Source organism: Cordyceps fumosorosea (genome assembly GCF_001636725.1).
Source record: "Cordyceps fumosorosea ARSEF 2679 chromosome Unknown scaffold_31, whole genome shotgun sequence".
Lineage (NCBI taxonomy): Eukaryota > Fungi > Ascomycota > Sordariomycetes > Hypocreales > Cordycipitaceae > Cordyceps > Cordyceps fumosorosea.
In genome coordinates, this window is record NW_017387331.1 from 155497 (window position 1) to 169751 (window position 14255).

The 14255-nt window shown below is 57.7% G+C and overlaps 6 protein-coding genes across 6 annotated transcripts; 2 read left to right on the forward strand and 4 right to left on the reverse strand.

Annotated features, from left to right (window-relative positions):
• Positions 1–117: 117 nt before the first annotated feature.
• On the reverse strand, positions 118–2394 carry ISF_08520 (ribosome biogenesis ATPase RIX7; the record flags this gene model as incomplete). Its single annotated transcript, XM_018852123.1, has 1 exon — positions 118–2394. One exon carries the CDS (start codon positions 2392–2394, stop codon positions 118–120), a length of 2277 nt encoding a protein of 758 aa, XP_018700723.1.
• A 549-nt stretch (positions 2395–2943) lies between these two features.
• On the reverse strand, positions 2944–3852 carry ISF_08521 (O-methyltransferase-like protein; the record flags this gene model as incomplete). The annotated part of the gene is made up of 1 exon (XM_018852124.1): positions 2944–3852. One exon carries the CDS (start codon positions 3850–3852, stop codon positions 2944–2946), a length of 909 nt encoding a protein of 302 aa, XP_018700724.1.
• A 2642-nt stretch (positions 3853–6494) lies between these two features.
• ISF_08522 (ferric-chelate reductase (Fre2)) lies at positions 6495–8729 on the forward strand (the record flags this gene model as incomplete). The annotated part of the gene is made up of 1 exon (XM_018852125.1): positions 6495–8729. One exon carries the CDS (start codon positions 6495–6497, stop codon positions 8727–8729), a length of 2235 nt encoding a protein of 744 aa, XP_018700725.1.
• Positions 8730–9215: 486 nt separating this feature from the next.
• ISF_08523 (SNF7 family protein) lies at positions 9216–9931 on the forward strand (the record flags this gene model as incomplete). The annotated part of the gene is made up of 2 exons (XM_018852126.1): positions 9216–9253; positions 9352–9931. 2 exons carry the CDS (start codon positions 9216–9218, stop codon positions 9929–9931), a joined length of 618 nt encoding a protein of 205 aa, XP_018700726.1.
• A 226-nt stretch (positions 9932–10157) lies between these two features.
• On the reverse strand, positions 10158–11198 carry ISF_08524 (fructosamine-3-kinase; the record flags this gene model as incomplete). The annotated part of the gene is made up of 3 exons (XM_018852127.1): positions 10158–10254; positions 10307–10949; positions 11012–11198. 3 exons carry the CDS (start codon positions 11196–11198, stop codon positions 10158–10160), a joined length of 927 nt encoding a protein of 308 aa, XP_018700727.1.
• Positions 11199–11751: 553 nt separating this feature from the next.
• Positions 11752–12021, reverse strand: ISF_08525 (hypothetical protein; the record flags this gene model as incomplete). The annotated part of the gene is made up of 1 exon (XM_018852128.1): positions 11752–12021. One exon carries the CDS (start codon positions 12019–12021, stop codon positions 11752–11754), a length of 270 nt encoding a protein of 89 aa, XP_018700728.1.
• Between the last annotated feature and the right edge of the window lie 2234 nt (positions 12022–14255).

Here is a 14255-nt window from a genome sequence, read left to right on the forward strand (position 1 = left end):
AAAATCCATGCAACGATTTAGTTGGTGATGGAGAGTCAGGACAGCATATAGTCGTAACGTTGAAGAGAAAAATCGTTATGTATGATCTATAAGTCTACACCCTGGTATCAAACTCCCCTACAACGCCCCTCCCATCTTCGCCCTGAGCTTCCTGTACATCTCCGGCCTCGCCACGCTTGGCCTCGTCACCTTGAGCGCCTCCTCCCAGTCGCGCGCCGCAATCTCCTGCGGCGCGTCCGGGTCGCGCGCCGCCAGGTACCTAGTGAGCGCGAACTCGGCCGCCTTCTCGTGCAGGCCGCTGAGGTCCGCGCCGGAGAAGTCGGCGCAGCGGGCGTCCAGCGCGACGCCGCTCAGCAGCGCCGCCTCCTCCTCCTCATCCCTGGTGGTGGTGTCGGCGTGGCGCGTGCGGTAGATGGCGCGGAGGATATCGACGCGCTCCTCCGGGCTCGGCAGGTCCAGGAACAGCTGCCGGCTGAGGCGGCCGGGCCGCAGGATGGCGTCGTCGATCATGTCCGGGCGGTTCGTGGTGCCGATGACGTAGACGCCCGGTCGAGCGCGCGCACCGTCCAGTTCCGTTAGGAGCGCGTTGACGACGCGGGTGCCGGCCTCGGAGGTTCTGCCGCCGCCGTCGCGCCGCGGGACGATGGAGTCGAACTCGTCGAAGAAGAGTATGCAGGGCGTGGAGGAGCGGGCGCGCGCGAAGAGCTCGCGGACGGCGCGCTCGGACTCGCCGACGTACTTGTTGAGCAGCTCGGGCCCGTTGATGAGGATGAAGCTGGCCTGCGCCTCGTTGGCGACGGCCTGCGCGACAAGCGTCTTGCCGCAGCCCGGCGGGCCCCAGAGCAGGCACCCGCCGGCGCGGGTCAGGCCGAAGCGGGCGTACAGCGCCGGGTTGGCGATGGGCCCGACGATGGAGAGCTGCAGCTGCTCGCGCACCGAGGCCAGGCCGCCGACCTGGTCCCACGTTACGTTGGGGATGGCGGTGAAGCCCTCCTTGCGCAGCATGGGCACGTAGTCCTTCATGGCGGCGGCGAAGTCGTCGAGCGTCAGCGGCATGCTGGGAGGTACGGAAGAGGCTGGGTCGCCGCTGTCGGCGGCCGTGTAGATGGTGTCGTCGCCGGAGGGCGGGTAGTGGGATGACCGGGAGCGACCGGCGGCGTTGCGCGCGGCGTGCCGCACGAGCTGCGCAATGTCCCCGCCGACGTAGCCGTCCATCCTCCGGGCGAGGCCGACGAGGTCGAGGTCGTCGCGCACCGCACGCTCGTGGATCACGGCGCGCAGGATGTCGGCTCGCTCGGCGGCGGTCGGCACCGACAGCGGCACGCGCACGTCGAACCAGCCGCCGGTGAAGAGCGCGGGGTGGACGTCGGCCTCGCGCGCGGCGGTGGCGACGCACACGACACGCACGCGCTGCGCCTTGACGCGCGCCATGTGCCGCTCCAGCAGGGCGAGTGCGCGCTGCGGCTGCTCGTTGTGCGCGGCGGTGTCGCCGCCGCTGGGAAGGGGCAGGTACCGCTCGACGTGTGCGGCGAAGACGAGGCACGGCGCGGAGGCGAGAGCCGCGTCAAAGGCTTCGGTGAGGGCCTTCTCGATGCGTTCGGGTTCTTGAAAGCAGCGCGTGATGTCGATGAGGGCGACGCCCATGTGCGCGGCAAAGGACCGCACGTAGGACGTCTTGCCGATGGCGGAGGGACCGGTGAGGAGGATGCCGAGCAGGCGCTCGTCGCACGGGTCGTAGCATTGAGGTGCTATTAATAGGTTCTCCAGATCGAAGAGCAACTCATCATATGCCTTGCCGAGACCGCCTAATCTCGGGCGGTCAATGCTTGACTCGACATCGAAGAGCGGTCCTCGAGGGGTCTTCTTTTGCAGTTTGCTGCCGTCGAGAGTCGCTTTGCTTTCTTTGGACTCCTTCGGCGTCGACAATCCCGTGGCGCCCTCACTCGTTGCTCTGGTCATATTCGTCTCGTCGGGGTCAATATCAACCCGTCGCTTCTTCTTGGCCGGCGGCTGCTCGCCATTCGGCTGCTGTGTATTTGTGATCGCCGCTGGCATCGCCGCGGCCTCGACGTTCCAGTGCTTGGTCATCTGGCGGTTCAGCAGGAAGCGCTCGTCGCCCTTGGTCGTCGGTTCGGGTTCGTCGACGTCAATGGCCGCCTCGGAGTCATCGTCCTCGTCCTCGGCCCGCTCCTGCTTCCGGACGTCGAGCACGCGGAAGAGGGCATCCTCCAGCGGCCGCTTCTTCTGGCGGCTGAGGCTCGAGTTGGAGGCCTTGACGGCGCCGTACGCGGCGGCGACGGTCTTGAAGGGCCTGCCGTCGTTGGCGCTCTGCTCGAGGCGCTTGACAACGTGGTATACGTCGAGATCGAGCCGGTTGCTGAGGGAGGGCGGCATGGGAAGGCGGCGTCGGCGCGTTGTCGTTGCGTTTTGACGTGGTGAATAAAATCTTGGAGAGCGCCAACTTTTTTTTTGTGGTGACAGGGATGAGTGGGGTGGCCCGGAGGTATTGCGGAGATTCGGCGGGGTGGACGCTGTGTAAGTCTGGACTTGTGCATGCGGTTCCTAGTCAAATAAATGTAGGAGAGAGAGAGATTGAGTTGGTGGATTGAACTAATATACTTGTATTAATTCCTGATTCGAATGTGGTTCAAATCTAGGGTTGTCTGTCTTCGAAAAACGGCGCATGGTAGCATTGCAGCGTCCCTCTGCATTGCGTCGATATGTTCTACAAATTGTTTATTGTTGGAAAATATTTCTCTGTGCTATGTAGATCTTATTCATCCTACTATGGGGATTCGAAAGGTGTATTTACTGCGGCCGTTAGCTTTATTCTGTAGGTCACTGGCATCACTAGCACTTTGCCCTACACAGCCTGCTTAAGCACCGCGATTTTGGACTATCAACGCCCTTTGCATGTTATGCTACCACAAACGCTCATTGCACTCACTCTTGCATCTTGAAGTGCATGTAGTGAGACATGCCCCTCGCATAAGGAATCCAAGACACGAACCAAAACATCCAGCATAGCCAGAAGGTCAACAGTCTGACGCCCGGGTTGTTTACCAGACTGCAGCCCTCCACGAGCTGCAGCCTCGGATCGAGCTTCGACACGTCGTCGGAATTGTCGGCAGTGTAGGCAAAGTGAACGTCAAAGTCGCTCTTGGCCTTGAAGAGCCAGTTGAACAACGCTGCGGACGGGGCCGAGATGGCGTCTAGGACTAGCTCCCCTCCGCACGGTGCGAAGCAATCCACAAGCCGCCGGAGGAGCGCCGGACCGTCCTCAACGCCAAGGTACATGCTGAGGCCCTCCATGATGACGAGCGTGGGGCGGTCGTCGGGCAACGCTTCGAGCCAGTCCGTCGTCGTGACGTCCGCCGACACCATGCTGTACGTGTAGCCCTCGTCCGGCTCGGGTTCTGGCATGGCAACGGCAACGCGGCGGCGGGCGTGGATGACCGCTGGCAAGTCGAGGTCTGTCCAGCGCACATCTCTGCCGCGGCACCGGTCACGCAGGCGCAGGGCGCGCGCGTCTAGCCCGCACGCGAGGTGCAGGACGGCAACGGGCTGGCCAGCGTGACGGTCTAGGAAGTCGGCCGCCCACTCGTCAATAGTGCGGGAACGCAAGCCAAACCATGCTGGGTGCAAGATAGGCCCGGGCGGGATGCGTGCTTCGACTGCGGCGTGCTGCGCTGGGCCGAGGTGGTCGAGGATGGCAACAGCCCAGTGGTCTGCGAGCAGCGGACGTGGCTGGTAAAAGTCGTTGCGTTTGGAGAGGAGCGTTATGAGGAGCGTCTCCTGCGCGCCGGTGAGAGCAATACCCGTGTCGATGGGGCTGGCGGTGGTTGCGGCCATGGCGATGATGGTGGGTGATTATTGCTGACCGATATAGGGTCATTTCTCTGAGGGGTTGAGCTGATGGGCTTCAGCCACGCACAGGCCGGCACACTGCCGGTCATTGATGCAATATTGACCGGAGCTATTGACTGGGTGAAGTGAGACAGTAGCAACTACTGCATGCATGGCCCGATATGGAGTACAACGCATGCAGGTAGTTGAGGGGCATTTTGGTTCGTGCAGAGCTAGATTCGCAGTAAGAAACGTCCATAAAACGCCTGATCGTTTTGGAGGTGGTTTATAGATGACCTCAAAACCATCAGTTTGCTTGTTGTCAAAGGGTGTATCTTCACGAATTTCCATGTCTGGGAGGAACAGATAGTTAGATCCACTGCGAGGCATGGCAGCATACGGCAAACAATCGTCCGATCCGTCACAAAAGATACGCTGCAACGTCGATGAGACATTGAACCATGCCGACGCAGAATCAGCTGAAGGCAGTTGAGGCGAATTGTGGGCGAACGTCTCTCGTTGCCTATTATGACATGACAATGGAGATGTTTCTGTCACATGCCGCGACATCCGCGCAACCGGCGAAATACTTGGTAATGCAAGAAACAATGAGGGCCGGTATCGTCGTCGAGATTAATGACAGCGCAGATCCTGTCCAGTTTCCAGCGTCAACGCGATGACCTTGTCGTATCAGAACTTGCCCGACTGGTTCGAGTAGTTGCATCCGGCAATGTGTGTGGTGGATCCAGACAGGGCTGGACAAGTTCCGTGGTGGAGGTTGGCGAGTTGTAACTAGTTTGAAGATGATGGCTTGCTCGAAAAAATACCAGGGTGAACTCGGAAGCATTGTGGATGGGCAAGAAAAACTTTTGTTGAGGGATATTGTGCCATGTCGTGTACCAGCTGACTTATGGTCTGAACATGGTGTTTGTTGATCGGTTTCTTGTCGGCAGCGGGCTCCAATAATCTGTCAGTAAGATAATACATGCAGCCGTGAAATCTATACAGAACCATCTTTTTTTGCTTGGCAAGGGCAGATGTGCCGCGAATCTACCTCTCCAAGCCCTTGGCATCGTCGTTTGGTCCCAGGCACATGGGACAAAATGCGGGCGTTCGCAGGGCAAGAGTTTCCGACAGCCGACTCGAGCCGAATCAGTTCGGCTAACACTTCCCCCTCTCCACAAGAGAACAAGAAACGAGGCGTAAAGCTCTTTTACCTTTTCTCCTTCTTCACGATCGGCGGAGCGCCCTGAGAGGCTGAGACCCTGGGCCATCCATGCGCCAGAGCGAGGGTGTGGAAACAAGGTTAGAAAAAAAGAAGCGGGGCATGACTCAAAGGTCCATCTTATCAATCAAATCAGAGACCCACTCCTACCTATCTGTACCGACTTTTGCCCTCGGTTTTCTCGTGTTTTTCCCTTCCCACACGGACGGTGTTAGAGGAAGAAAAACTCTTTTTTTTTTCGATGGGGTCGTCTTGAGCGGGGTTCTAGACCTTGCCCGGTTTTGCCTGAATTTCTTGCAGCATCTTGCACGACGATGCACCAACATCAAGCCACGTGGTTCGAGTATCACGACAGAGACAAACAGAAACCAACCTTCGAACCAACTCGCACACGGCACAACGTCGGCCGTTGCGGAACATCGGAGCTAGTTGCCAGAATTTGAGGCAGCATAGATGTGAAACATAGCATCGACAATGTCTTGGTCATGCGAGTTAATCTGCGCCAATCTAGAGGCGGATTGAGCATGGCTGGCGGGGTTGCGGCGGGGATGGCCTTTGTGCTCGTGCGCACCCGGCGCAAAATTTAGGCCCCATTGGAGCTGAACGAGGGCCCGACGTTCTTTGAAGCTGGGAAAACGGTGATCGTCCCCTGCTCGGCCACCAGCCCGTCCGTCCGTCGCTTCAGTTATTCGCCTGCGGAGCAAGGACTAGGTCCAGGTGCCGCCTCGCCGCAGAGCTCTCGTTCCCAACAGGGCAACGCCTGCCGGCCGGCAACATTAAAGTACGCACAAAAGCGAGATATCAGGATGAGGAAGGCGACGAGGTCCAAAAAAGCCGCGTGCGTTCTAGCCCGAACGCCCGTTGAGCTGAGAGGAGACGAGAACCGAGCCCGCAGCTGTTAGAGCCGACGACCTCCCCTAATCGGAAGACATGGCGGGCATGCTGGAGCCATGAGGGTTTAGGTCTCTTGTCGCTATGGGGGGCAGGCTGGGACCGTGAGGGTTCAGCTATCTTTTCGAGCCGAACCAGATGTGGAATAAGAACGGCGGACGATCCCACCTCCCTCGAGGTCTAGTCTCACGTCGGACCGTCACATTTGACACAGTCCTTGAGGTGTAACGTCTCGAGTACTTGCATCGTCCCGCTTACACGGCGCCTGCTTTCTATTGCAGAGAGGTTCCTGGTAGCCTTTGCTACTGTCTCACACGCACCCCAAGATTTGCAAACATATACTTGCTGTCGACGGTTGAACAAGGCAAGACTCGAACCCCGCGTTTGTGTAAAGCAAAGCACAAGCGTACGGCTTCTCTTCCTCTCGTGCTGTCTCATCATTCTTCTTCAATCCCCTTCCTTATTCACTCACCTGACCCAACCAACAACAACACTCTTACTTTCGAACCGGCTTCACGCCAGCCACCTTGCCATGGCAAGCCACCACTGGATCTCAATCCTCAGCCTGCTGGCGCTGCTTGGCCTCACCGGTGCTGATGTTACCAGCCCCGGAGCCCACGGCTTCCTGGGGTTCGGCATATCTCTCTATGACCCCTACTGTGCGTTTGTCTGCGAATTCAGCCTCTTCGTGCCCATCAACTGCACCACGGCCGACCTGGCCATCGTCCCGAAATACCTGCGCCGTCGCGATGCCGACGAGGCTGCCAAGCCCGTCTGGCCCAGCGGCGACGGCTGGGCTGTCACGACCGAAACCACACCGACGTGCCTGTCGCGCAACGAGTTCTACCTGCAGACCCTGGCGTACTGCATCAAGAGTCACTGCACGTCGATCCCTACTAGCGCGGCTGAGAAGTTCTGGGAGGGACAGCTCGTCAAGCTGCCGGATGGGAGCGGGCCCAAGTCCTACACAGATGTGGTGGCGGCTATTAGCGAACCGCCGACACGACCGGTCAACGCAACCCAGGTGCTCAACTACACGGGGATAGTACCCGAAGAGCAGTGGCAGCTGCTCTACAGAGACGTTTCCAACAGTGCGATGAACGAGATCAGGCACTCCCTGTACAGTCTCATCATCCTCATCACTGGTGCGGGCATCCCAATTGCCATGTCGTTGCTGCGATTTCTCCCGTGGCCGGCGGCGTGGGTCACCAAGGTGAACGCATACCTCATCGACCCGCCCCTGGTCGGCTCCAAGCACTCGACACCGATCTGGGGCCTGGGCATCATGCCGACTCGCGGCCAGGCACTCTTCATTCTGTATCTCTGGGTAATCAACGTCGTGCTCTCGAGCATCGGGTATGAGAATCAGCTGGGAATCTGGTACGAGACCGTCAAGGCCGAGACCATGAGAAACCTTGCCAACCGACTAGGTGTCTTGGCGTATGCAAATGTGCCCTTGGTTATTCTGTATGCCGGGCGTAACAACTTTCTGCTCTGGCTGACCAACTGGTCGCACTCGACGTTTCTACTTCTCCACCGGTGGGCCGCCTTCATCTGCATGATGCACGCGGTCCTCCACAGCTTGGTGTACCTTGAGATCGCCCTGCATTCTGAGGGATGGGCCGAGGAATTCACCGAGCCGTATTGGTACTGGGGATCCGCGGGCACGATCGGATTCGTGATTCTCTGCGTCAAGTCGATCCAGCCGATTCGTCAGCGGATCTACGAGATATTCCTCGCCGCGCACATTGTCATCACGGTGCTGGTGATTGTCTGCTCGTACAAGCACGTCAACGTCAAGTACACCGATGCGTGGGGGTACCAGAACTGGCTTTGGATGGCCTGTGCCATCTGGGGCTTTGATCGTCTGGTACGCCTTGCACGCTCGCTTCGCGCTGGGTTCAAGAGGGCATATTTCACGCCTATTGACGAGGATTACTACCGACTCGACATTCCGGGTGTCTCTGCTGACGGCCACGTGTACCTTCACTTTCCCACCATTAGCACCTGGCGCTTCTGGGAGAACCATCCATTTTCCGTTGCTGGTGTGACGTACCTACAAGAGACTTCTACCACGGCCAGCTCTGTGGTGGGAGACGAAAAGGAAAAGGGAATCGCAGCAAGCACGACAGCGGTTGGAAGTGGCTCGGGAAGCGGATCGGACAGTGAGTCGGCGATGATTCGCAAGGAGTCGGGCATTGCCGTCTTCATCAGGCGACAAAGTGGGTTGACAGCCCTACTCGCGAAGAAGGGACCGTGTCCCAAGGGCATTCCCGTTTTTGTGGAAGGCTCGTACAACCACAAGGCGACATTCCTGCAGGAAGACCACCCGGAGCCGACTCATGAGTTTCCCAACTTGCTGTGCATCGCCGGCGGAGTCGGCATCACCGGCGTGCTCCCGGCCGTTGATAGGTTCAACACAGCCGGGAAGCCGCTGGGCACCAAGAAGCTGTTTTGGGGCGCGCGGACCTGGCCCCTGGTGCGGGAGGTGGAGAGGATGCAGCTCTGCGGCCCGGCCAGCCAGAGCACGTCGACGGAGCGACGCTGGGGCGACGTGGATGTGACGCTGGCGGTAGGCGAGAGGCTGGACATTCGCAGGATCCTGACGCAGGAGCTCCGCCAGCAAAAGGGCGGCACGGTGATTGTGGTGTGCGGCCCATCTGGCATGGTGGATGACGTGCGATGCATCGCGTCGGCGCTCGGTAGACACGATGAGGCTGGTAAGGCGGTGGTGGTGAAGCTGATGATTGAGAGCTTCACTTGGTAAAGGAAAAGAGAGGGTACGAATAAAGGTATCTGACGGCCGAAACGGGATAAATTTTTAAAGAGGCGTTCTGAAATGATCTTGGACTGAAACAGTACATAGAAGAGCGGATGTAGGAAGATGAAATGAATTGAGACAAACAGAGTTGCATCCGACGACGAGATCCAGTGCTGTGCATCCTTGCCTCATGGCCCACACAGGGGTTGTCGTAAAGTTTCAGCACGTGTTGTGCCATTTCTCAGCGGGTTGTAGGGCTCTTTAGCGACACTCAGGCCCCTAAAAGGGGTCAGATGGCGCCGTCATCGGCGGGCCTTGGCTGCCTGGTGACAACATCGCGGGGCAAAAGCAGTGGCGCTAGATAAGAAGATAGACGGACAAGATAGACGCACCAACTCAAACCAGACAAAACCTGCCATCTAGCAGGAAACGAGAATCCTACAATCGAAGGGGACGATTCGACCTACAAGAACAGAAATACACATACACACAATGGGCGGAAACACCAGTAAAGTCACAGCCCAGGACAAGTGAGCAGCATTAGCGTTTCCCGCCCCCCAGCCATTCCCACCCGCGTCGTCCTCATGAGCCCTCCATTCTCGCTAACCACCCCCCTCCCCCCTCGCAGGGCGATCCTCGACCTCAAGATCCAGCGCGACAAGCTCCAGCAGTACCAGCGACGCATCACCGTGCTCACCGACAAGGAGACGGACATTGCGCGGCAGATGCTCGCCAAGGGCGACAAGCCGCGGGCGCTGCTCGCCCTGCGGCGCAAGAAGTACCAGCAGTCGCTGCTGTCCCGCACGGACGCGCAGCTCGCGCAGCTCGAGCAGCTGACGGCGAGCGTCGAGTTTGCGCGCATCCAAAAGGACGTCGTGTTCGGCCTGCAGCAGGGCACGCGCGTGCTGCGCGAGATCCACGCGGAGATGGGGGGGCTGGAGCACGTGGAGAAGCTGATGGGCGAGACCGCGGACGAGGTCGCGTACCAGAACGAGGTTAGCGAGATGCTGGGCGGGCGCATCTCGCGGCAGGACGAGGACGAGGTGGAGGACGAGCTGGCGGCGATGGAGGCGGGGATTAAGGGGGAGGGCAAGGAAGGGGAGGAGAGGCTGCCGGAGGTGCCGACGGAGAGGCTGCCGGAGAGGGAGCAGCGTGTGTCAGAGGAGGAGCCGGTGCGGGAAACGAGGCAGGCTATGCTAGCAGAGTAGTCCGGGGGAGTGTTCTTTGTCGTTGTTTTCTCTTTCTATACTCATCAGCAAGCATACGGTTGGGTGAAACTGGTACATAGACAGCACTGCGGTTTACGAAACGGATTGCTTTGTTCCACTGGCGCTCGCGGGAAAGGGAAAGGTTTTATCATTTTCATCATCATTATCCAGCAGATCCATCCTTATAGAGCTTATTTCGACAATTTATACACGATATTCAGTCTTATCAACCTGCATACTTTTCAATCAATCCCTTCATGATGGCCATGGCGCCGCCACGATATCCTCCGCCGAACATGGCAAGGTGGTTGAGGTGGTGATATCTGTTGCGTTCGTTAGCCCTGGCCAGCAGCACCGAGAGACGACAAAACTCACAGCTCGTACAGCGCGATCCTGTCCTCCCACTCCTCGCGCGGCTCCGCCTTGGGCACCAGCGCGTGGTACTCTTCCCAGAACGCGCGCCCGAAGCCGCCAAACATGCGCATGATGCCGAGGTCGTACTCCGCGTGGCCGTACACCGCCGCCGGGTCGAACGCGACCTCCTCCCCGCCGGCCGCCCGTCCGTGGTTGCCGCTCCACAAGTCGCCGTGCAGCACCACCGGCGCGACGGGCTCGACGCGCCCTAGCAGCCGCGGCACGACCTCGGCGGCGACCGTCTCCACGGCCGCCGAGAGCTCCGCGTCGGCCTTGCACGCGCGTAGGACCGCGCGGAGACGGCGCTCCGCGAAGAACTCGGGCCACGAGGTGGTCCACGTATTGTCCTGCGGCGTCGCGCCGCAGCAGGTTATCACTGGGAAGCCGAACGCGCCGCCGGGAGTGGGCGCAGGGGTGGTGTGCAACTGTGCGAGCTTGGCGGCGAGCGACGGCCTGGAGGAGGAAGAGGTGGAAGAGGAGAGGTCCAGGAAGTCGGTGGCGAGAAAGTACTGCCCGGAGGCGTCCCGCATGGCGCCGTGCGCGTGCGCGCGCGGGCAGAAACCCGGCACGGCGTCGGCGATGGCGTTGAGCGAGGCATGCTCGCCTGTAAATAAATCTGTCAGTTTATTCCGCTAGTAGACTTCACCAGAGCTTTGGTGGTGATACCTCGGAACATGGTCTCGGCGGCGGCGGCGCGACCCGTCTTGATAAAATAGCGACACGGCTGGCCGTCGACGGACGTGGACAACTTGAACGTTGACGCGAAGCCGGAGCCGCCGTGCGGGCTCATCCTGGTTTCGCTGGCATCCAGGCCAAGTGTCTCAAGGATTACGCTGTCTACTTTGCGCGCCATCATATGGTTGTTTCGGTGTTCTATATTCGTCTGATGAGAAGTTGCAAAACCCACCACTCACACCCCTCTAGAGGGGCTCCAGCGATGTGACGTCAAGTTTGCATGCTTCCTTCGGCTAGTGGCCAGAAACGGATTGACGTGGACAACATGTGCGCAACGCTGGAGAAAAGGGCAAGATGCAATAAAAGCAAAAGTATCGATTCCTCATCTAGTCTATGGTATAATATCTGTTTCTATCCGTCAAACCCGTAATAGCCGCTCCAAACGCCAAGTGCAAATAAGGTCGTGTCAGGGTCCGCCCCACATGCCGGCGCCGTTCGTCCGGAACCCATAGCCGGCAGGCAACGACTTGCCGGTACAGGATGCACATGGCCTGATTTGGTTCAATCTGTTCCCTTTGACAAAAGAAATGTTGTGGTTGCGGTGAGCTGTCATAGTGAGTGATTCCCACTAATAAATGGCCCCCAATTTCCCAATACTGCTTTTCGTGCATGTCGCAGCAGTGGAGATGATCAAGGTGTAGAGTGGTGTAAGCCTATCCGAGTGAGGCGGTCTAAAGAAGGCGCTTCTCGGAAGCACATTCGGCTTCCGTCTCGGTGTTCAGAGAGGCAGTCTCAGAGCTAAAGCCATTGTTGTTTCGGGTAGGGTGGTTGTAGGGCCAGTCCGAGGTTTGGGCCTTGGGAGGCAGCCCCATCTGCTTGTTGAAGCAATCTTTGCACCAGCAGGTCTGCTGACCGCGCCAGGCAGGGGCAGGCGTGCAATGGCGAGCGAACCAGGACTTGATGCTGGACTTGGGGGACGAAGACGTGACAGAGGAAGGCATTGTGTAGGGAGTAGCTTGGTGTATGAAGTGTGTAAGTGGTTTGAATGGTGTAAGTTGGAACTTGGTCGCGGGGGTTGGAGAATGTAGAAACACGAGGATGTACAATACTTTCCGAGAGGCAATGAGGTTCCTTTTTATATGACTTACAAAAAACTCTTCCCCTGTCCATGCTGTACTTCATGCCTTGCGATATGGTCCGAGCTGTGCTCTCAGCCATCGTTGAACCGGTGCGGCGTTTTTTAGTGGACCTCACACACCAGGCCAACGTGCTGCGGAATCTGGCTGCCATCGCCGAGCCATCACCGGCACAGATACGGATACCAATCTAAATGAATAATTCCCTTGGCATTAGCCCTCCTAGCTAACTCTGCAGAGTGCCATGCTAAGTATACCGAATGTTCGACGCGACTCGCGGCTTCATCATCATGTTGAGCATTGTTGATGTCTCGGGCGAGCCGGGCGGTTTCGGGCAGCGCGAGTTCGGGTAGGGTACCTATCGCTTGCGTAAGGATGTCTAGAGGCGTAGCTAAGACAGAGTCTGAGCAGAGAGTGCGCCACTTTAGTCTTTGCCTAGAAAGTCGGTCAATCTCCAAATGGAAGCATTCTTGCAAAGCAACATGTATCTTGACTGGTTTGCGACGTGGCTAACGGAGGTGACTCGGTGTCGCTGCAGAGCCTCAGGGAAAGACTTGCTGCATGTGGAAATAGCAACACAACTGATATGACCCACAACGGACGCTAGAAAACGTCCGAGACTGATGGTGGCGCGCCCAAAATCCAAACGAGAGATCGACTTTTCAGAGACGGCATTGGATGATACAATGTGCGGAACAAAGCTCGAATCTGGCTTGAGAAGCCAACCGACTCCACAGTATCCGTAGTTTCGTATCAAGATATTGAAAGTTTCTCGTCGACAGTCGTGAATGAGTTGGCCAGTCTTGTTATCCACCTCTCCGTTCCATCCGCTCTAGCCGATCGTCGCGCTCTGTCCGTGGTTCCACCTCCAGCCTGCCGGGCCTTCTTTATCGACGAGATGGTGAATATGAACGAAAATGGTGGAATTTTTTCCTGTCCCTGAATCGTGATCAACACCCCCAGGGCGGTGCGCGGGAGGACTGGTTGCGCGTGTGTCACAGTGTCGACTTTCGCCCCGTATATATCGTAGCTATATCCGGACACAGGAGTTCGAACTACTGGCCAATGATGATGACACACTACTAATAGCGTCAAATGGTTACTATCGTGCAGTGAAGTCTTGGAAAACGCACCCACTGGAGTAATCAATGTACAGCCCGCCTCTTTCGATCTTAGCTAGCATGAAGTCAACGTTTGCACTAACGTTAGTTGAAATGGCGGACAATCGTTGCGACAAGTGCGCTACCGGGACGTGTGAGGCGTGGTCATGTAGAGGCAGAGTAATTTCAAAGAATTCGACGTGCGGATGTCATAAGGTTTCTGAATGAGTCTCGGCTTGATTCTTTGATACCTAGGTAGGGATGCAAAGGGGAAAGAAGCTATCAGTGGACATGCCACCCCAGGTCGTCTGCCAGCTGGCAGGTCAGTTCGGCCATGTTGCCATTGCAAACGAAACACAACGGTCAAGAAATTCGTGTCTGGACCTTTTGCCAACTCAACGTTAAATTCGCAATCAACCGCATTCAACTGCATCCGCCTGCATCAAGCCGTTTTCATCCCCGACCGATATCTTTCGCCTCGGCTTCAACGGCGCCGGGTTGTAGCCCTCGGCTCTCCAGCCGTCTATCGTCCACTACATCGTGGTCGGCTTTCGTCCAATAAAGACATATCTGAGACAGAAATTAGTCACGTCCTCGCGGCGTTGCCGAGATTCCATCACATACAGGGGAAAGTATGCCTATCCCAGGAAAAGGAGTTCATTTTAGCACCGTGTTGTCGTTATTAGTCAGGTACATGGCCTACTAACCTTGAGCCCTGGGTCGCCCGCCTCGTCTCTAGCGCGACTGATGAGTTCCTCGAACTCTTCCATCGGCATTCTGGAAAACATGGTTAGCTTGCCGAATGGCCTTCCATTGCATGGCACGGCTGCGACGGACTTCATTTGCTCTGTCAGCGGATACAGGCCAGCTGTAGCCAACAGTTCTTTGATGTTCTCGCGGTTCGCTCTCCCTATGCGCTGGTCTCTAGGCTCTGGCGGAGTCTTGTCAGCAAACTTGGTTGATACGTGACCCCGATCGCGCAGAGAGCGTACCGGTTGG